Source organism: Hirundo rustica, chromosome 1, assembly GCF_015227805.2.
Source record: "Hirundo rustica isolate bHirRus1 chromosome 1, bHirRus1.pri.v3, whole genome shotgun sequence".
In the NCBI taxonomy this organism is placed as follows: Eukaryota; Metazoa; Chordata; class Aves; order Passeriformes; family Hirundinidae; genus Hirundo; species Hirundo rustica.
In genome coordinates, this window is record NC_053450.1 from 109,741,363 (window position 1) to 109,764,598 (window position 23,236).

Below are 23,236 nucleotides of genomic sequence, written 5' to 3' on the forward strand. Positions count from 1 at the left end.
CTTTCAAGATCCTCCAGTTCCATAGGCAGGGAGACCTTCCACTGTACCAGGTTGCTCAAAGCTCCATCCAAGCTGGCCTTGAACACTTCTGTAGATGGGGGTACACAACCTGTTCCAGTGAATCACCACCCTTATAGCAAAAAATGTTTTCCTATTATCTAATCTAAACCTACCTTCCTTGACCTAACACTACATGCCCTTGTGAAAAATCCCTCTCTATCCTTCTTGTAAACCCTTTTACTGGAAGACTGTATACCAAGAGTCTGAGGATCTTCCAGTTAGGACACAATATCAAGGGAATTCTCCACTGAAAAATTTCTTTAAAAGAAAAAAATAAAAGTGAAAGAAAGATACACTGATTATATAGAGAGTGTTAAGGCCCTTTGCTGAAGAACATTTCTGTAATCACTGTAATGCATCACTCTTGTCACTAAGCAGTTTAGATGACAACTGATCTGAGCTCCTGGTATGCACCACATACTCAGTAATTACTACTACACTAGAATGGCTCTTTGTACCTGAACTAGACAGATCACCCTAACAAAGAGAAAGTTTAGAGGTCCCCCTCACAATATTACATAAAGAAAAGATGTCTGATAACAGAAGCTTATTTAATTTATCAAAGAGTACATCTCTTGGGACAACTGCAGTACTCCACAGGGTATCCAAATTACCTTAAAAGGAGGTGATATATGCTGGAAGCAAACTAGTCAAAGGAGAACACAGTTTTGCCTTGACTAATTTACACCAAGAAATAGGATTCCTAAGTAGGTCTCTGCTTACAACAGAGACAGCACACTGAAGACTAGCTTCAGGATCTCCAATAGCAGCAGAAGAAATAAGATGAATACCCAAGATAAATTCTCAATACTTTTTAATTAAAATATATATAACCAATAGATATGTCAGATTATCCATTAGCTTAAGGTTTTTACCAAGGTTGAATGCTTGTTCTAACATGATAAATTTTCAGGGAATACAACTAAACAAGACAAGAATACAACAATTCTTTCTGTCCTTTGAACTTTGACAATTCATAATGCATACCAAATCTATTTCTGCAAAATTTTGTTTAAATCAATTTTATGTCATCCAGAAGAAATAGAAAAAGCTTTATTTTTTGAAAACCATTATTACTGCCAACCACCAGAAGCAAGCCTGTTAAAATTAAAATCTTAGAGCCCCTTCTTATCAAACACCAGAAAAACAGCAAATGATAAAAAATTTGAAAATACAGTTGGTCATAGCTTCTTTTGATAATCTTTTGAAGTGGAAAGCATCAGATAAAGATATATTATAGATTTTCACTCATCCATAAAAGTTTCCAGCAGATCACATTAAGCCTTTCTTTCTCAGACCAACAGAACACTGGCACTTTTCTATTCTACCCAGAGCATTCACTGTGAGGAATCACATAAATTTAGCTACAAACAAACATCACTAGACAGTGGTGCAATTGTCTTCAACTTGCTATTGCTACCATAACCCACTGTCTTCTCAGTAAATAAAATTAACTGCAGGAAAAAAATGATTACCAGAGAGTTAAAGGAACTGTGATAGTGCTGGCAGTACTGGTAAGATAACATCTTTGGTCTTCAAATTCCCTCTTTTGTCCAAGTTACTTAACATTTGATCTTCTGTGTTTAGACATTTTAACATTGTCAAATAATCGATCAATTTGAAACTCTGCTTCTAAGGATAACAAATAAAAGTAGAAACAGTCACAGTAACCTAGTGGCTTTACAACCACATGTCCTTCTGTTCACCTACTCAAGAGTGACTGGGAGAGCTTGGGATTGTTTAGCCCCAAGAAAAAGAGGTTCAGGGGAGACCTTGCCACACTCTTCAATTCCCTGAAAGGAGGTTTTAGCCAGGTGAGAGGTGGCCTCTTCTCCTGCACAACCAGCAACAGGACCAGACAACAGTCTCAAGCTGCACCAGAGGAGGTTCAGGTTGGACATCAGAAGGGCTGCCCAGGGAGGTGGTGGAGTCACCATCCCTGGAGGTGTTCAGGAAATGACTGGATGTGACAAAGGTTGGACTCCAGGATCTTGCATGTCTTATCCAGCCTTAAAGCTTCTTTGATTCTAGTTATCTCTGGTATACTCTGGTCCTCTTGAAAGCAGGCTAGCAGGCAGAGCACTGATTTCCATATCAAAACATACTATATAAAAGAATGTTTGAGGTACTTGAACCATGCTCTCTGACTTCTCTTATTGTCCAGCTGGGTCACATACACAAGCATGAGCAAAGGACATCAACAGGAATCACCACTACTCCATTTTTAACCTTTCTCCCTAATATAGGACTTCCCCTGCCCAGGGGAGAGCGGTAATCTCATTTCTCCACCTTCTTCCCCTAACTTGACCATCTTATGTTATCCTGAACCAAACTAAACTTCAGGCTGAGACTGATCTTTTTTACTGAAAAATTAGGGGGGTTTTTTTTGGGAAAAGCTGAAAGCACCTTCTTTTTATCTTGGTGGTTAAGGGTTTAAGACTTACTTTTTTTTGCCCCAATTTCTTTTAGACTTAGATATTTCGTTGTACCAGAAGAGTCTTTCTGAATGGTTCTGTTGCGTGGCATTGATCCAAATAGGAGGAAGACTTATTTATTAGTTTTGATCATTAAAAAAAGTTATTCAAGGTCATTTAATGTAATTTTCCAAGCTGGAAAAAAGGCAAAAAAAAATCATGTGTTTTTCTCTCTAAAACCATATATCTGCAAGATGCATCATCCACCTTGTTTCTAAAGAGAAGGAGGGGAATAAACATAATGTATCTGCTGTAAACTTGTTTGTTCACAAAAATAAAAAATACAACCATATGGAAAACTGGTTCCAAATTACCCATCATCATGGCCCACTGCCTTGAGATGTTTTTCTGGGATTTTTTTAGTTTATTGGGTTTGGGGTGGGTTTTTTTTGTTACATTTAAGAAATTTTAACTAAAAGATGATTTGTACTAGCCTGTGGCAAACAAAAAAATATTAAAGAGTTCAGCCTATTTTAAAATATTTCATTCTGGTACACAGTTGGGGCTTTGCATGTAAAAAGTGGTTACAATGACAAGTGGAATATAGAAAATATAAGGCACAAAAAACTAATTCCAGATGATTTGTAATACAATCAAGAGCTAGTTTGGATTAATTACAAGAATTAAAGTGACAATTTCCAATAAATTCTAAAATTCAGAGTACATAAAAATTACTCTTGCCAAAGATGCAACTATTAGCTCGAAGCTTCAAAAGTACTCGACAGCAATGGAAAATTCAGAGAAAATTTTTTCTAATGTCAGTCAAGACAGAATTAATCCTGCTGGAATTACAGAAATAACCTTATCTTTGATTTTAGGAGTTTAATCTCAGTAAATTATTCTTTCCACAAAATGGCATTTTTTACATTACTCAAGAACTCTAGAGTAAAATCCATTTGCTATCATGCATAAAACCTAGCAAGCTATCTAGTCTTTCCCAAAGGATCTTTTCTTTTTCTCATGAATTACATTCAGACCATCAACTTACAGAAAGCCGAGACAGTTTTGACAGTAACTCCTGTGACTTTTATAAGCACTTCAGGAACTTTTTCTGACACCATTTCTTTTTCATCATTGCCTTAAAGTATATTTTTCAACTTTATCTAGTCAGCACTGTAAAGTGGTAAATTTATAGTCCCTAACATAAGTTAATTACTGTAACTCATAGAGTCAATTAAAATATGCATTTCACCCTCAGGCATATTTTTCTTTCAAATTAGAACTTCAATAAAATCTTAAGATCTAATACAGACACTTGGTTGGCATGACTCCAAACACAAATAAAGAGAGATGGAAATGTACTTCCTCAATACTAGTTTATAGCTGTTACTATTAACTACAGCAATACAAATGTGACTATGACAAGCAAAGAATGATTCTAAGCAATGAAGCACTTGTATATCATTATTTGGTAACATCAGGAGAACTATGAAAATATTTACTCTTCAGTAAAGTTGCTGTTGATGGCTGTACTGCCAAGGGCCCTCCATCAGTCTTAAAGTAAGAATGTTTGTATCGACAGACATATCCTTGCTTTGTAATGCCTTAAACAAAGAAAGCATTAATACCTTAACAATCAGGCATATGAGCCATCAGTCAATCCAGACGCCATCCAACCATTATATCAAAACTACCCTGTGTAGCATGAACCCTTTGAACCCTTCAAGTTAGCCTGGACAAATTCCCTCCTCTTCCAAATGGATTTCCTATTGTAAACATATGCTTTATCACAAACTCAGCTTTTTTCAAATATCTTTCTCTATCCAGAAAACTCAGTTTGGTAAAGGATAATCACTGAAAAACACTTAGAAATGGTGGGGGGGAGGAAGGTGTGTGTGGGGGGGGTAATTTCAGAGTACTTAAAATTGCTGTCAGTCCCTGTAACAAGCTAATAACAAATATGTAAGGATAGCAGAATAGCGATCAACTCTCCTGAAAAAAATGAATCATGTAACAAAATATGTGGTCCATTTTTAACAAATCATGGATTCTTTCGTCTCCAAAAGTACTAAAAACACCACAGTAGCAAAGTACATTGGACAAAACCACACCTAACTTCCCTGCAACTACTTTTCTTCAGTTTTGGCATCAATTTCTTAGTGACTTCATGAGCGTAAGGTAAAAGATAACTCATTTATCACACTGAGACTTAAGAGATCTCATTCAATTTCTGATGGCTTTTTTGACTTTTCCAACTTCTACAACTGTGTAGTATTCATGAAAGATACACTGAAACAGAGGAACACCCTTGTACTTCCAACACTGAACAACCTTTTTTGTCAGTTTTATCAAAGCAGTGTTATTTAGGTATTAGTTAGAAGTATACTGCTAGAAACAAATTATGATGCCAAATATCTGTTATTTGCAGAAAATATGCAACTTTGCAGTATTTCTTCCACTATATCTTTGTGGACAAGAAAACCCAAATTTTATATGTTCTTAAACAAAAGTTTGCAGCAACAGAAACCATTTAGCAGTCTGGAAAAAAAAATTGTGACACAATGAGAACTGAGAATATTACTTTCACGTTTGCTAAATATCTAACTGAAGGGATTGCCAGGTCTAGAAAACAAGATACAATCTGTTCTAAATGAAATGGCATGTATGAGAATAATGTTGATGTTATGGTAAAAGAGGCATTTCTTTTTATGTTAACACTGTATTCCAAACATTTAATTTTTTTTAAGAAAACACTTCCATAGTTTAATGCTCACAAGGCAGAAAATGTTCTGGAGCTGTAGACTGCATCCAAACTGTCTTCTAACATATTCCCTCCAAATAAAAATACAATAAACCATTGTGCAGAATTGTTTGAAGAGTAAATAAAAATTCCCCAGAGTATTTTCTTTCACCAGTGTTCTACTTCACTGCTTACAAGGAAACCTGAACACCAGCAAGGAGCTTCTGTCTGTAAATATCATTGGTATATGAAAAGATTTCCCCATTCCCTGCCTAAGCTTCTTAAATTACATTCAGATTTCTGTGGTACCATAACAACTTCAATATGGCACGTAATTCAGTATTTTGTAAAGGTTTTGTTTCTATTTCCACCTCTAGTTATTGTTGGTTTACATTTTTCATCCTGACTGCTCTGCAGGATATACATCCTTACAATGCTTATATGAAGTCCTACAGCTTCAACATAGAACATTCTTAACCACCGCATTAAACCACACCAAGATATAGGCTGAAGCAATATCCTGCATTACAGGATACAACAAATTGTACTGTATTTTATCAAAACTTGCATCAAAGCAACCCAATTCCTGATGGCAAAATAAAAAGTAGTCCTGTAAAAAGATGTTTATTTGGGCTTATAGGAGATTCATAGGAACTTTTTTTGAATTCAATTCACGGGAATGCACGTTCCTCAGTTGTGAAGCTTGATTTTCCAAGTTTAAAAGAGGACTAAATCCAAAACAAATCCCAACAAAACTGTTTTGCTTTGCCTGCTATGAGTCAATATCATGTAAAATGCCAAAACACTTTTTGCACTCCGGTGGAAATGGCAGAAGATCCTACATTCACTTGGAACCCAGCACAAGCATTCTAAAAGACCACGAACCATTCTAAGTATTCCAGGTATGCACCAAAATCTGGATTCACTGTACATTGAAAAACCATGTGTAGAGCATGTAAATTAAAATTAATGTGTACCTAAGATAAGTCTTGAAACTAACTTGGGACCTACTCTTAATTAAGTTGAGAATACTCTTTAATTCAACTATAGAAGTATTTAGCTCAGTGGAACTGAGGTGTGGATATAAACAGCATTACTTTTCTTCACAGACCATCCCCCGGATTTTATACACAGTCTCACCTGGTCACAGCCACTAAATAAAAACAGAATTAGCAAGACATCTACAGAATGCAGAAGTATATAGAGCACGGTGTGGAATACAAGGAAATTGTCTATTCACAGTATTTTGCTTAGATAACTTTCATCCATTATATAAACTACTCTAAATACACTAAGGACAAAGTATGGCGAATTATTTATAGACTTAAATGTACATACTGTATTTGCTGTGCGTACCTTTTATATTTCTATTGGAATGTGGACATGTATGCTATACAGTATTTTATATTAGTCCTCAAGACCTTATTCTGTTTGTCCTAACTACAGGACAGAAGGTAAAAATCAGCTAAATTTATGAGAGACACTCCTACTTGGCTTGATAAGGAAAAGCTGAGCAGAATTTAACTGGTACCACCCATATCCTCTATTGAAACATTCTATAATCTACTCCCACTTTTCCACTTTCCTGTGAAATCAGTGTAGTTTGAATTGAACACCTACTTAATAAGGCTACTTAAATTACTTCAAAGAAGAGTCTTCAGCAAAGTACAGGGAGAATTACAGAAATTTAAGGGCTTAAAGCTCTGTGAGAGTATTTTTCAAGCAGCTCTTACAGATTCTTACCAGCTCTTGTGTGTCTTCTGCTAATGGCAAAAGCGTAGCTTCCAAAATAGCAGTTTGATCAGTGCTGAGCTTCTGCCACAAACTAATCAGCATAATCACCAGATGGGTGGCACTTTTCAACTTTGCAAATGCCTGAAACATCTTGGCTTGATTTTCTTCAGCTGCATCTGCTAGAGCTATTACCTGCAAAAATTACAAACATCTGTTAAATATAATTTTACCATCCATGAACACTCAATGCTGAAATTACCTTTGGCACACTCTTGTTTTCCTTTAGAAGATCCTGAGGAATTCTGTTTTCCATAAACACAAACCACAAAATATTAAATGAGTTATCATTTATCTAGATTCTTCTTTTGCATACCCAAGGCAATTTCAAGTCCATATGGCAACAGGATTAATCTATCTAGGACAATCAGTGTAGAAAGGATTTTGTTTAGAGCATATTTTTAAGGCAATCCTGAAATTGATCCCCATCATATCACATAATACATGACAACAAACTGATTTTCAGGTTTACATCACACACTAATCTCCATATGACCATTAAGTCTACTGTATTAATCAAAAACAACACATTGATTTTATGCTATTAAAAAGGCAGTATATAATTATTTCCATTGGAACACAGCTGCCATCTATTATTTTATTAACTCTCATGTCTCTCCATGTTTTGCCCTAGCTTCTTCAGCTTTTATGCCAAAATGTAAACATTATGGATCATGTATATGAAGGCAATATCACTTTAAGTGCCAGACATTATGAACGAATTTTCAAAATAAAATAAAAGTAGCAGATTCACTTCTTCTAATATTGTAAGAGTTTTGATGAGTACTTCAAGATGGGAAAAAACAGAAGTGCTATTACATGATACTCTACTTGGTTAAGAAACAACCTGTCAGTGTATAAAACATTGTCCACTCACAGCATTAAAACAAAGATATTTATAAAAAATATTTGCATTAATGTATTCATTCTTGAAATAGAATGTTTAGACATTTTCCATCACTGGTGAAAAGAGAAGATGACAGTGATTTCAATAGGCAATTGTTGTAATGTCAATATTACAAAACACTTTCCACAGCATCTACACTGGAGTACTTCAAGTAAACGGAATGTATACAGGTTAGGGGTTCATCCCGGGCAAGCACAGCTTAGAAGACTTGATCTCAGGAGTGCCATTACATCTTCATGCTACCCAAATAACACTTAGTTTACAGAAGTGTTTATTATCTGATTGTTATTTAAATCAACACAAAACACCTCTCTCAACCACTTTCTGTTTATTTATCTGCAAGATGGGGTAATAGGTGCTTAACTGGAGTTGTGAAAAGCCTCACAGAAATGCAGTAAAAGTGTAATTAGTATTACAACAGAATTTACAAAGCAAAACTTGCACAGCCTGATCCATTAACATTTTGGCAACAGCAGGAAAACGAAAATACTATATGATGCATCTTCAGCAGGGAAAGAGAGCCAACCAGCTGTTAGCATTTGGTGGAGGAAAACTATTTTTAACCTGCAATGCTGGCATTGGATATGTATGTGTGTTCCCTCCAATGTCCCATGTGACTGGGAAGATAAAGAAAACAGAATTTTAGGGAACTATAAATATGAAACATTTCAAACAAAATGTGTTGATAGCTTTTGTTTTGGATTTTAAAATGTAATCTTTCCAAATAAAGCAGAGAACCCACAGGACACCCATGAGTCCAAACATTACATAAATCAGAGCCAAGTAACAAAATAAACAAACAAAAAAACCCAGCTAACCACATGAAGGAGAACCAAGAAGTTAATCCCAAGCAGTGAAAACCAACATAACATACTTTGGTCAGAGCATACTAATAATATCACCAATATATCACCTGATGCATTTGTGTTGGCATCCAATCTGTCCTGATCAAAGCCTTGATGCTTTCCACACCTCATGTTCTACACAAGATGAAGTTCCATACCACGGTCACTTTCCGAGAGTTCTGGGTGACAAAGCCACCTGATAAGCATCACACTACGTAGCAACCTACATCAGCTGTCTCTGACCCGCGTAGCCAGTAATTGCATGCACCGTATACAGCTTCATCTTTCTGAGACAAGCAACAACAGTAAAATGTTCCTCAGTCTAACAGAGGCCTTCAAATATGTCATCTCTTTTCCTGTCCAATATACAACTGAAAATCTGGGAAGACCAATGAATGAAGATGAATTTAACATGGTGATGAGGTGTGCTTATTCACTGGTATGCTTCCTATGTCATCACTGGCTGGGATAGTACAGTTCAGAATTCCTGGCAAGCCACCTGTATCCTATTATGGATAATGCTCAGATGATATTAATTTTGCTGAAGATCCAGGCAAATAGAGTTACCCTTGTGTTACAACTACCTGAGCCCCACTTATATAGCAAAGGCTACTTTCTAGAGTAATTCATAAATTCCCACCTGTGCTATAATTCATAATTTCTCACCCCATGCTATATTTCAACTGACACTCTCCCATGTACTTCAGAAATGCAAATAGCATAAAGAGGAGTAACTGAATTGCCTTTTACCTTATAGAGTCTTCATTTTAGGATAGGTTTTCTTCCCATTTTATAACCATGAACAAAGGAGATGCTCAACTTTTTGCAGGCTCTAGGTGTAAAATAGAGATCCCAGTACTCCCAAACAACACCTGATGTAACAAGTCCATAACCTATTTTGAAAATAGTTTCATAAAAACCCTTAAGAAGAACAACTATTAAAAGCTTCTTTGGTACAAAATTCTACAGTTCTCATGCACAACAATGTAAGGCAAATGTTATAAAAGAGGTAGACCTAAGTTTCTAAAGGGGAAGTGTAGTCTTTAAGCACTGCAGGTCACTGAAACATAGCAATTAAATCTTTAGATAACTGCATATATGCAAGTTCTACTTTACACTTGCAAAAAATCAAGGAGGGGGAAAAAACACTTCTAAGTACTAATTATTCTTTTAACAGATGAAGTGGCCCAATATAGCTTTCTGAGATTTGGAATATCCAGGACACAGGACAATACAATATGAATTACCACAATATACTGTAGGCATGCACAGACGTAGTAATTTTTTTAAAGCCTCAAGACTAAAGATTCCTTGACAATACAGTTGGTTACACAGTAAATACTTGATACAGGGGGTGGGGGGAGAAAAGGGAAATCTTTTCTTATGGAGTAAAATTACTCTAAAAATCTCCCAGGACATGAGCTACAAATTTTAGAAGGGTCCTGGGGCTCTTCATTCAAACACTTGCAGAATTTAGGAATGACTGAGTTTTAACAAGATGACATTCATGTTTTTAGTCATTTTATCTTCACCTGAACATCTCTCTTTATATTTTGTAATATTTGAGGAAGATAAAGGATCTGTACCCTTTGCAATCTGAGATTCTAGTCTCTTCAGACTCATGATTCTCCATAATTTCCTAATTTTGTTTTCAGTTCTCAGAATAGCTGTTCAATCTGTTTATTATCTATTTTATCATCTTTCTAAATAGATATAAAATCTTATTAAAAGATTCACAGGATAGGTAGGAAAATACATTGCAACTGACAGTCTCAAATGTAGCTTACATATAAAGATTTTAGACCAACTGGAAACTATTAAGTAGAAAGTCCACCTATATTACATAAGACCTATCATTGCCTGCTTGACATTTTTCTTTCTTCTTCTTTAATACCACAAAGCTTTCAAACAAAGAGAAGTAAAAATAAGTTTTTTAACTTACTTTCAAAAATTCATGAAAGAAAGTATTTGATGCAGGAAATATTCAAGAGATACTAAAATAGTGTGGAAGTACAATATTGAACATATTTCTAAAACTGATCAAAACTTGCCTTTAAGTTATATTATTTTTACTTTTTTTTCTTAGCAGACTCCTACTCTGTTCCAATACACGTAACTACAGATAGGTAAAGGCCAGTTATTATGAAAGTATATTGTAAAAAAAAAAAAAAAAGTAAGGAATTACTCTCTAAACAAAGATACGTTTGAGATTCTTACTTAATTTCATATTCAGAGTTGCAATGGTACAGATGAAATCCAGATTTTTTTTATAATCTTGAGAACTTCATACCCCAACACTATTACAGGGATTTGACTTCAATAATTTCCAAGCACAGAACTTTTCTCAATGTTTTCAGCCTTAAGTGTTTAAGAAAGATGTCTCTCCATGCTTGTTTCATTGCTAAGTATGCCATGTAAGATCTCAAGCATTTGAAAACTGCAAACTAATGCTGATGCAAGTTTTAGAACCAGTGTTCTCCATCATTAGTGATAATTTAAGATATTTTTAGGTCATTGTTTAACATCCAGCAATAACTTCAAAATTAGTAATTACTCTTGAAAAAGGCTTGCAACATAGCCCACTCTTGTACATGCAGACAAATTTCTTGAGGCAGTAACGGCCATAATAATGCTCTCCCAAGCTTATTCTAATAATATTAAAATAAATACAAATACAATTACAAAAATACAAAACACCTTCTTCTTAGCTGGATAGGAAGTTGAAGAAAACTGAAAAAGTAAAGGGCAAGAAATGACCATGAAGTTCCAGGGAGCTTCCTTTGTGTTGGTAGTAGATTTTCTTGGACTCCTTAACACCGTTGGGACTAAAAACTCTGCCAGATTTTATACCATATCCTAAAATGGAGAACAGAAAAAGTGATAGACAATTTGGTTTTCTTTTTTTTGTTTTAACAGAAGGGGAAAAAAACCCAGCTATTCACCACTGGTAAAAAATTAGCCAACAAGTTTTACTGTCATCTAGTTTTAATACATTGGGTTTAGCTTCTGGAATTTTTAAGTATTGAACTTTATTTTTAGCAGAAATTAAATTTGAAGAAACAGAATTTTAGCATTTAAGGAATAAAGAATTTCTTTACATGTCATCCATAGCACTTATAAGTGACTCTTGTATGAAAAGTTTGTTAAAATATGAAAGATAGCATCGGAAATTTAACTACTCTGAAAGGAACACAGGGAGGAAGAAGCTCACAGGTCTCTTCTGGCAATTGTTTTTACAGAATAACATTGCAAGGAAGTTAATTGAGCCATCACCTTTCAACTGTTTTTAAGCAGAATTCAATCTTCATAAAGCAGGATGGTAATAAACATAAAGCAGGAAAAAATGGAGACCTGAGAAATGCTAATTATGGCTTCTTCATTGCTATTGACACAGGATATTTACTACTAGTCTCACCATTTTCCCAAATTTAGAGAAGGAAATACAACTCAGTTGCCAAACCTAAAACAAGATTTAACACCATTTTGTTTGTGTAGTTTTAAGAAGTCTCCATCACGTATCTTAATTCACATAGGATTCGTTAAGCATTCAAAGTCAAATATGTTTTTTCTTACAAGCTCCTTTGTTCGCCTTAATATATAAAGTTCTTAAAATCCTTACTGTAGGAGTAAACTTTTCGGGTTTCTTTAAACAGGCAACTCTCAAAGTAGTTTCCAAGATATAGTGATTAGCAGCCTGATTCCTGTGCAGACCATCTCACTCAACAGCCATTGTGCACAGAGCTTTTGACAGGTGACTAAAGCTTCATGGAATGCGGGCAGAGATATCCATATCAGAGAGCGATCTTTATCAAACACTCCATCACCAGGAAGAATAACCATGTCCCTCTCACAAGGGAGCACTTCTAAACGCCATGGCATTCCCACAGCACGGCAGTGGCGACTTGAGAGCGTACGTTGGGATTAAGTACCCCAGGCCACAATCATCTGACCCTTATGAGAATGTCTCAGCTTGTGCTAACCATGATTGCAGCTTTTCAAGTTGTGGCACAGGACCACCATGATGACAACAAAGCATCAATTCACTAAACGCCAAATACTCGACTTTCAAGTGAAGCTCAACATGGCCTTGATGAGAGAAGACAGCAGAGACAAAAGACATTGCTGCATGATGATCCATGCTTAATCTGGATGCACACAGCTACCTCCTGAAAATCTACTGCCTCACTTGATGAACATGAAATTATCACGAGTAATACTATGGCAATCTGTGCCTCTGGAGACAAGAAGAGTTAGATTAAGAAAATACTGAGGACTGTCAGGGAAGCTGTGTGGTTTTGTTTTCTTCTGTTGCTTCCATGACAGAATTATCACTAACAGCTCTACTGCACCTTTCGAAATTGGATTTTGCCACAAAGCAATACTGTCTACAAGCATAACAAAGGTTGCACATTTTGATGACAGTCAACTCAAATGCTTTACAAGAGCCAAATGTATATACTGTAAATTCAGAACCCTCTTTTGAAAATTCACAAGTATCAAAGCTGTGTCTTACTGCCACAAAACCAAAGTGGGAGTGGATTATTGCAGCAGAGAATCATGTTGCATCATTTATTTTAATTCTTTCATTTTAAGAACTAGTGACAATGATGTCAGTAAGAAAATCTTTGGCAATAAAGTAAATCTAATTTCAGCTATACAGTAGCATAGTAGTATGAATATGGTCAGTTCAAAAGGAAAAAAAAAATTCCAGCTTTTTAATTTTTTCTCTTTAGAATACACAATAAGAAAATACACTTTTTCTTCAGAAGCCTCTCTCCCCAGCTTTTATCTACACCATTATAGTCTGAATAGAATTTTTTTTTTAATTACCGCAAAATAGTTAGTGGCTTTAGAACCCTAGACAGCTGAGGGCATTATCTAAAAGTACTTGATTACTTATACATTAAAACCCTGATAGATAAATGTCACCCTGTTCCATAAGAATTTACTATTTTGTTTGTACTAAGTATATAAACAACCTTTCCAGTAAAATCCAAGCATGAAGACCACCTGGTTAGCTCTACTTTAAATTAGTACATTCTAATTGAAGTAAGCAAATTCATATTCCTTTGATTCTAGACATGCAGCTCTTCATGCGTATAAATCAACTTCCATTTTTTTTGTCTTGGCATTACTGATGTAGCGGCAGAAACCTACTTGTTCCCATCACTGTTGCTAGTTTACTGCTTATTTAAACACATCTTAGTGCTTTACACTGCTGCCCATCCTTAACTGAGCTTCCTTGTGTAAAGCCATGGGAATAGAAATGAGGAATTCTTTTTGTCTCTGGTGTCCCATCTGCAGTAAGAATTACAGTTAAGATTATTTTAACTTGATTAATATACTCATCTCTATTGGCTTCTTTTTTCATATGTTATTGGCTTTTTGTATTTGATTGGGGTTTTGTTAGGGGTTTACCATTTTTGAGTTACCAGTTGAATTATTATAGTCAATAGTAGCAATACAAAGATGATTATTTAAATACTTGACACCTCCTCTCCATGGCCTATCCACAGGTAAATATTGCAAGCTGTTTTGCATGTGACAATTTGCAGTGAATAAAAGTAACCAATTCTTATTCGGTACAACTATTAAACACCAAGATGCAAGGGGGGGGGGGGGGGAGGTGTGAGAAAATTCTTGAAAGAAGGCTACAAACATGCTTGAAAATATACATGATACTTTGCAATACCTTTAAAAATAAGTTCTACATTATAAAATCCAAATTTAAAAGTGGAGTTATAAAATTAGTAGCTTATCCAAGTGAAGTAACATCTGTTACAAATTACATAAAACCCAAGAACACAGTGAGTTGCAATGAATCCTTTACTTAACCCTTCAAAACAAAATTGCTATTTAGGCAAAGGGATGTGCTACATAGCACACAGATATGTCACAGAATCTGTGATATTCAATGAACGTTGAAGACAGAGTTTCACTGTGAAGCTGTGGTTGAATTGGCAGCAATGTACATAAAATACAGCCAAACATGAGCTAAATGGAGACAGAGAGGTGGAGAGCTGGGTCTGTATCACCAAATACACAGCATTACATAATGATGACCAAAAAAACTTTACAATAAAGGAAAAAAAATTAAACAGTTGAAGTTGCATGCTTTGCATGTTTAAAAAAGCTTTGGACCTAAACAGTTTAAAAAACAGGAGATCCAAACTAAAAATTTTTAAATGCCTGTCAGTGCAAATTATGGAAGTCCAAGAAATCAAGACAAACACGTTAGATCATGTTTCTTCAAAAATTAATGTACAGTGAAGCTCTATGGGTTAAATTAAGGATTCATTAACTCCAGTGGGAACACTGCATCCATTCAGTAAAGGCAGAATTTCATCCTATCAAAGACCACTACTTTCACTGTCATCAGTCATATGCACCTACTGGGGAAAAAAAAGCATTTGCAGCATGTTAAATAGCACATGATGAGAGTAGTTTTAGAAATCTAGAATAAATTCACAAATTAATGCTTCCCAGAAAGTACACTGTAAAACATGTCCTAGAACAGCTTCGTTTCATATCTATAGCTTATTGTAATAGTGAAAAACAAAAACGTGTTGACAAACACATCTTGAAAAAGTAATAAAAACAAAACCAAGTAAAACATAATATAGATATTTTCCTCTCTGTATAAATGTACACAAAGCTATTCCACCAAATACTATTCTGAGACCTTTAACAATAAAAGTATCAACATCAAAAAGATCAGCAAGTCAGTTGAAGACAGTGAAGTTCTAACCTGAATTCCAAGCTATTGCTAATCCTGTGGGCTTGGTATCTTCTTTTCCTCTGTTAGGCCCAGGATGAAATGCTCAAGAGATGCAGTTTTCATGTTCGGACTCAGTTGTTTATTAATTCTTATCTATAGTACAGTCTCACAAGTTGTGAGTTCAAGCTAACATGGTAGAAAATGGCTCTGTCTCTAACTCTTTCCAAGGTGTTTTAAGTACTAATTGTCCAATAATGAGATGCCACCTATATTATTTTCACTTTTAACCCAATAACCAGACACCTGTGGCCTGCTATGGGGACCTTTTCACCCAATTATAATACACCACCCAAACCCATGAGGAAGAAGGTGAAAGAAGAACTTAGCCAACACCTTAAGTCCTCCATCTTGCCTTATATATATTACTATATACTAAACCTTAAATCCTAAGTTTTGCACCCTGTGATATCACACAATTCTATTCAAACTACACACCCATAATCCCAGTGCTATCACTCAATTTCAGAAGCCTATTCCACGGCCTCAAGTCAAATGTAGTGCTTGCTTGTGGGTCAGTGCCTGTTAGCACAGAAAGCCTGAAATTCTCAGCTTCCAGGGTTCCAACAAATCCCACTTGCAATTTTGGCACTTACACTTTATACTGAATTACCTGAAGAAATTTCCAGAACTCGTCATTCAAATTGAGCTAGTATTTAATTTTAGGTGATTAAAAAATGTTGTGGTTGATAATACACTGTCTAAGAGTAAAAGTAAGACCAAGAATGATTAAATTAAAACTACACATTCTGGAAACAAATTCCAAATAGAAATCAAAGAAAATCAATGGCGGGCTAATTAGAAGCTCAGACTTAACTGTAACACTTAATTTCAGGACCTTTCTCATTAAAATTACTTTTGTATTTTGAGACATTTCTAGACATTCTCTGTTATTAGTAAAATCTTGAGAACAAATCTTGGACAAATGTGACAGTACATTTGGAAATAAAACAAGCCTCCCAATTCAAAGTGCAAAGGTCGCCATACATGAATTGCTTGCTTGAATACTTTCTCTTTGAATTACAAGCTTCCCATAATGTCTTCTATTCTTTTTTTTACTGAAAGAGTCATAACCATTTCCAAACATATGAACATCATGATGAAATGCAGGTTTTGTAAAACTCAGTCAAAAAACACAGTTTATAAACCTTGAAGAAAATTAAGCAAAGAAATTGAAGTTCCAGTCTTACTGGATTTATTAGAAAAAAAAAATTATTCCAAAAGTATCACTTAGGAAAGTAAAAATTCATTGTTCATTCAAGGTGCTACAACAATAAATTTCAGACAAAGAAAACTTTTGTGTTTCTCCACAAAGGAAGCACAGCACAAGTCACATAAATGCTTGCTTCACAACAACACCCAGCATAAAAACCTTTACGAGCTGCATCCTACTTCATATGACATTAAACTTCTAAGTCAACAGGTACTGCCATACAGGTACGACTATTTTCCGTGAGGTAGTTTCAGGGGGCAAGATAAGTATTGTAAGACTAAAAATATCCTACTGCCAAGTCATACAGCAGGCAGTCTTAACCTAATAATGAAGCAGCAAAGATCTTATCATATCCCTGCCTGAATCCCTCGATCTACAGAAAGAAAACAAAAAACAACAACAACAACAAAACACCTGAAGTAACATTACAATGTGTTCAACAGCAAATCTTCAGGTGTTGATGAAAGGAACATATATTTTTAGGTCATCAAATTAGTTGTGCTGCCAATGATAATGGCCAATGATTCTCATTCTTCTGCACACCTGGAACTGCACCTTCTAAGTCTCTTCTCTCAAAGTGAAGAATTAAGAAAATTCCCACCTGAAATACCCTGCTAATTCACAAGCACAAAGCCTACAGGTACACAACCAGGTGCAGTTTTCTTTACATGCACACCTGCCTTAGCCACACAAACTCAGGCAGTGCATTCTGCCTGGTAAACATGAGATTTAGAACTTAGGCAGAAATAAAAGAAAATTAAACTAAAAAAAAAAAAAAAAAAAAAAAAAAAAAAAAAAACCACCAAAAAACACCACCTCCCACCAAAATAAGAAAAGATTCATCCCCAAACTGGTTCATTTTATGTTCAAAATAAGATGAGCCACAATACAAGTGATTATTTTAGAGTGCAAAAATCATTTTATCTAAGGATTATTCTAATGAAGTAAGCATGTCTCACCATAGGCTATGAGTTAGTTTTAAAAAAAAAAGGAAGTATGCCATTATATATGCACATACCTACTCACAGGAGTGAGACTTTACTATTAATCATAACATTCTATGTCATTCTCCTGCTGCACTTCTAAACATAGCTGAAGCTATATGGCTTTCTTTCATTTTAAAATATAGTATTTAATGCTGCACTTATAGTCTCTTATTCTTTGATAAATGTCAAAGTAATGGCAAAAGTTCTTCACTCATATCTTTGGAAATATGACTTTTTACCTATGAGCAGTAAGACAATTACTAGCTCCACTCATATCCCCTCGTTGTTTTCTCTTTCAAATGCATGAAAATACAGAAGAGCTAGTAAACTGTATAATGAAACACCTCCCAGTATGTTTAATACCAATTCTCTACTGGAAAAAGACCTCTTTGGCAAACTTACCAGTTTTTGACCTAGCCTCACTATCTATTACCCTAGCATGCTGCTAGGAAAGCAAGACAGTTCAGGCCACCTGGAGTTAAAAGGAAGAATCTGTCACCTTTGAAAAGTCTTTGGAGTCACACTCAAAAAGATTAACAGTTCAACATTACTTGCTAGAAGAAAGCCATTTTATCCATGAAGGAAAATTTTGACGAATAGCCTACCATCAAATGCACAAGCCTTAATGTATTTAGATAACAACCTTCCATGCAAATATCTGATTCCTCAGCTTCTCCTTTATTCTAACAAACAGCTGACTTCATGGAGGAGATGGGACAAGATATATAGTCTTTTTTAAGTCCTACTGAGACTCCCAGAGGGGCTGCTAGAGGTAGGGGAGCATAGGGTAGAGTCAGGTACAATTCAGTGTCTGAAATGTGATAATTAACCTTGTAACTTTCTCTGATTTAAATCTAGAAAAATCTCTTCATTGTCTGAGCAGAAGTTTAAGCACAATTCTACTGGATATACACTCAATTACGTAGAACAGGAAAGCGCTCGCTTTTCAACACTAATATATAACCACATGCAAACACACCCCACTAAATTAGTAACAAATGCTCTTACTGATTTTGGCCGAGATAGGCTTTCTGATAAGAAAAGATTTTGCTTCTAAAAAAAAAAAAAAAAAAAAAAAAAAAGCTTAATTTAAACTTTTCTTGTTCCCCTGATGTAATACAGCTGAGGTTCATGCCCCGGTTCAGTCAAATCTAATAGTTTTAACTTAGTTTCAACTATTACTGGCCATAAAAAGATGTATTCAAAAGGGTATTTATGTTTCCTTTATTCTATTTCATCAAAGTTAGGAAAACACATCTGGGTAGCGTACATTCTAGCCACACTGCAGACCAAAAATCCAGATAAACGTTTTGTCTAGAGGGATGATTAAATAAGTTGGCCAAATCTCAGAACAAATTCATTTTGATGTTTTCAGTTGGTGGAGCTCAGAAACATGACCTAAGTTATACAGTTACATCCCCCTGAAAGAGTAGCAACCCTCTCTTCCTTAGCATCTGTCAGGGTAATCAAGATGGAAGAAAAGAAAGACTTGTTATGGATGAGGGCAAAATTCAACATGGATAAAATGATAGGAACTTAAAGAAAAACATTTGCGTACTTTCACTCATATATGAACGGTCCATATTCATATCTTTTCCATGACCACCTGCAGTGCCTGCTTCCACTGTTATCAACAGTGTCCATAAAGGAGTCCATAAAGAAAGATGGCATTTGAGACTCACACTGCAGGTCCACACCGCTGAAATCAGACTGCATTGTCAGGTTCCACGTAAGCAATTCCTGTTAGAGTGATGCTGAGCCACTTGTCAAAAGTTAATGGTGAAAATATATAAAAACAGATAAAACCTCACATCAGGTATAGAAAAAGCTTCCTGAGCTCCACTGATCATGTAAGGAAGCACACAGCTGGAATGCTGTCAAATTATATGACTGGAAAGAATTACTGAGCACCATTCCTGTGGAAAGAGCTACTAAAGAGAACCCGCTGTGCAATGAGAATATGAACCAAACATGATGCTCTTTACTAAATGGAAAGTTCCTAGGGGAATATAGAAAACAAAAACAATTTCCCAAAGGAGACAACTCCACTGCAGAGCTTACTGTTAAAGGAACTGGAGGAAGAAATGCCTTCTACCCTCACAGTGCAAAGAATTGAGGAACCAGGAAGATATGGACTCCTGCTTTCTTGTGGAGCAAATACAAGACCACAGCTGTTTAAAACAGCTTTAGATCCACAAAGACAAATTGTAAGATGAGGTGGCTAGTTTCTTTTAATTTTCTTTATAAAAGAGTGGAGAGATCATTATCCATTTTTTAACCAAAGAAGGTTTGGATAAAAAGAAGGAATTTTCAGTATCTTTGACTCCAGAAGACTCTTCTTTATCTCCATTGACTATAGAGAAAATCGAGTTTCCCTAGATGAAATCTGCTTTTGTGAATCTCAGTCACCTATATCATAGCAAAGCATTCCCACTTTTTTCAAGGGATATCCACAGATATCCCTTAGCCACGAAGTCTGTATGAGAGACTATCCTCTGTATGAGGATAGTTTCATCTCATCAGAGCAAATCAATTCATTATCAGTAAATGTCTTTCCCTTAACTGGTTATTCAAGCAACCAGCAGATTGTAAGCAAGTTGTTGCTGTGTTTGAGTATTTCAGTACAGATGTATTCTCAGGCCTCACAATGCTGTATCAGGACCGCTTAAAACTGCATGGAGGTGGAGGAGATCTTAGCTTTCTTCTTCCCTAAAAACAACTATAAAGGTTGGAGGAGATTACAAATTTTAATTTTTACAATACCAGATACCCTTAATACAGCATGTATGGGCATGAGTTAGTGATCAACCCTCAAGTGATAATGAAATAAACTAAGATCAATGTTTTTGCAACACATATGCTTATGAATGGCATTTTCCCCCAGTGTTCACAATACCCCATTACAAAAACAAAATATAGAAAACAGTCAAGTCTGTGTGATGAGAATGATTTTTTAGATTTCATTTAAAATGACATATGGAATCAAGGGAACATTTGGAATTTAATACTGTACCGAGCATTGAAGGATCTTGTTTAAATTTTTTTTATCTACCAATTCAAAAAGCATGGTAACCAATTTTGTAGGTTAGCTATTCCTAATTTCCTGCACAGACAGTTCATTAATTCTACTTGAGAAGCATTCCCAGCATTTCAGTATCATTGGGAGCAATTTCCACTACTTCCTACAGGGAGGTCTTTCAGTTAAAGGCACAGTTCTTTCTCAAAGCACATACATGGATAACTGTACACGCACTGAAGTCTCCTCGGGTATCGGTTTGACTCTCTGCACACCCTGTTGACAAAGCTTTAACTACCACTTTACAGAATTACTGTACATTACAGTCTGCATGTCACTTGGCTGATTAGCACCCCACATCTCAGTAGAAAGACTGAACTACCCACATACAGAGCCGTGGTAGAGGAAATAGTTTAAAAAATACATTAAAAACCTGCATCCCTAAGTTATTTGTTTTTAAAAATATTGCTCATCTTCAAAAGAGTTGGATTTTGATGATCTTTATGTGTCACCGAGACACACAAAGAAATCACACGCAGACAAGAGATTTTCACAGAGGTTCTTCTGATCCAGCTCCCAGCTGAAAGAGCGGAGAGAAGAAGAGACCCCTTTGTTTATTTTTTTACTTTTTATACATTTGTGGGTCTAGCAGAAGATTGGCTTTTTGGGGTTTCCACCCCTCAGCCTCAGTGGCCAGACGAATTGTCAATTACAATTGTTTTCAGGTTAGAAATATGCAAACAAAGGACAGAGAATGAAAAACAAAGGATTTGTTTATATTACTTCTGTCGGAAAGGTAGAAAACTGCTCTAATGTTCTACAGCAACTAAAAGATCTGACTCCATTTATGAAAATCAAAAGGCTAATAAAGAAACTCAGAAAAACCAGGGTAACATTTATGTATCCCTTCCAACTCACGATATTCTATGAGAGGTATATGTCCTGCAATCCACTTTCATTGCTTTTTTTTGGAGTGAAAAATAAAGCTATCCCCAAAACCATCAGCTTGCTTGGCACTACTCTAAGCCTTCTTAAAACAAGGGAATAGAACAATGACTTTATTACACCACTTTTCAGTCCTCCTGTTCTGCACACTGGAGACACAGCTCAATAATTCCTTAGGATCAAATACAAAACTATCCACAATATCATTAGGTTCAGTTTTCCACAACTGTTTGACTGGGACAACCAGTCTCCTGTAAATGACCACAGAAGTCTACCCTTCCTTCCTTTATCCATTTCTCTTCAGTATACCCTTGAAGGACAATAAGTGTCTTGAGGTGCATACACATCCAGGCATGAATTATCAGAGTCAGGTCTTCACATGACAGCAAAATTAAAAAAGGAGAATAGAAATAAGATCAAAGCAGGTTACATACTGGTATTCACCACAACTTTTCTTTTCCATATAGCAGCCCAGTATTTAAGACAAAAAATTACCAAAACTTTCCTTTATTGTGAATAGTAACACGTTTTAAATCTGCAAAAGCAACAAGAAAAGTGGTCCACAGAGAACTTAACTACAAATATTTTAGTTCCCATAAGAAGAAAACTTTAGTACATTTATGTTTTGATTCATAATCTATAAAGCCCAAAATAAAATTAATTCTGGCTATAAGCATCTAAAGCTTTACCTGAAAACTGTTAACAGTATTTTACCTGAAGTTTTATCACAGACAACTGTACACTGAGTTCATATAGCAAGCAGGTTTTGAAACACAGTATCAGATATTGCAGATCTAACCACACATCCGTACTATAAAACACATTAGCATTAACAAGAAAGACTCAAAAACTACATTTTAGAATATACCTCACATACCTCTGGTAGATTAGGGTGTCACAGTGCTTACAAGCCAAGTTATGCAGAATGTGGCCTAAATGTTTAATAGGAAGTTATTGCTTCAGGAAATCTCACTGATGTGATTGGCTTTACTGAGTGAAAAAACATCATTGTATCCTGCAGTCATCTTTTCTAGTATGATCTGGTGATCTGGGCACTTTAAAATTAACTGAAATAAATTTATTAAACATGGAATATGCAGGTCAAACTTCTTAACATCTTTTTCATTTGTTAACAAGTCTAAAAACATAGATTTTTGCTTCACAGTTGTTCTACAGTGATTCTGTTAAAAAAAAATTAAATATTGACCAATTATAAAACATTAAATTAATTCTACTTTAATGAAACCAGAAAGAAAGCTTTGTCGCTGACTTCAGCATAACTGAGATTTAACACAAGGAAAAAAAAATGCAGAATGTAAGCAAGCTAGAAAAACACATTTTTTCCTAATAGATAATCCTAATTCTTAATATATAATTAGATACAAATATATATGCATAATTCTTAATATACAATTCTGTTCTTAAAAAGCAGTTTTCTGTGCGTGAAGGAAACATGTTCAGCTGCTATCAGTCATAACAATATTCACAGAAACTGAAAAACTGAAACAAACAAGAAAAGAGTAACATTGATGCAATAATTCACT

At 35.4% G+C, this 23,236-nt stretch overlaps 1 protein-coding gene across 9 annotated transcripts in view; it reads right to left on the minus strand.

The window, feature by feature from the left end:
- Window positions 1-23,236, minus strand: part of BBS9 (Bardet-Biedl syndrome 9) — a 286,026-nt gene that overhangs the window by 150,168 nt on the left and 112,622 nt on the right. For all 9 annotated transcript variants that reach the window (XM_040068434.2, XM_040068416.2, XM_040068389.2 and 6 more), the window contains one exon: window positions 6,958-7,140. In XM_040068434.2, coding sequence (XP_039924368.1) covers window positions 6,958-7,140 — 183 coding nt within the window. The remainder of the gene's footprint in view (window positions 1-6,957; window positions 7,141-23,236) is intronic.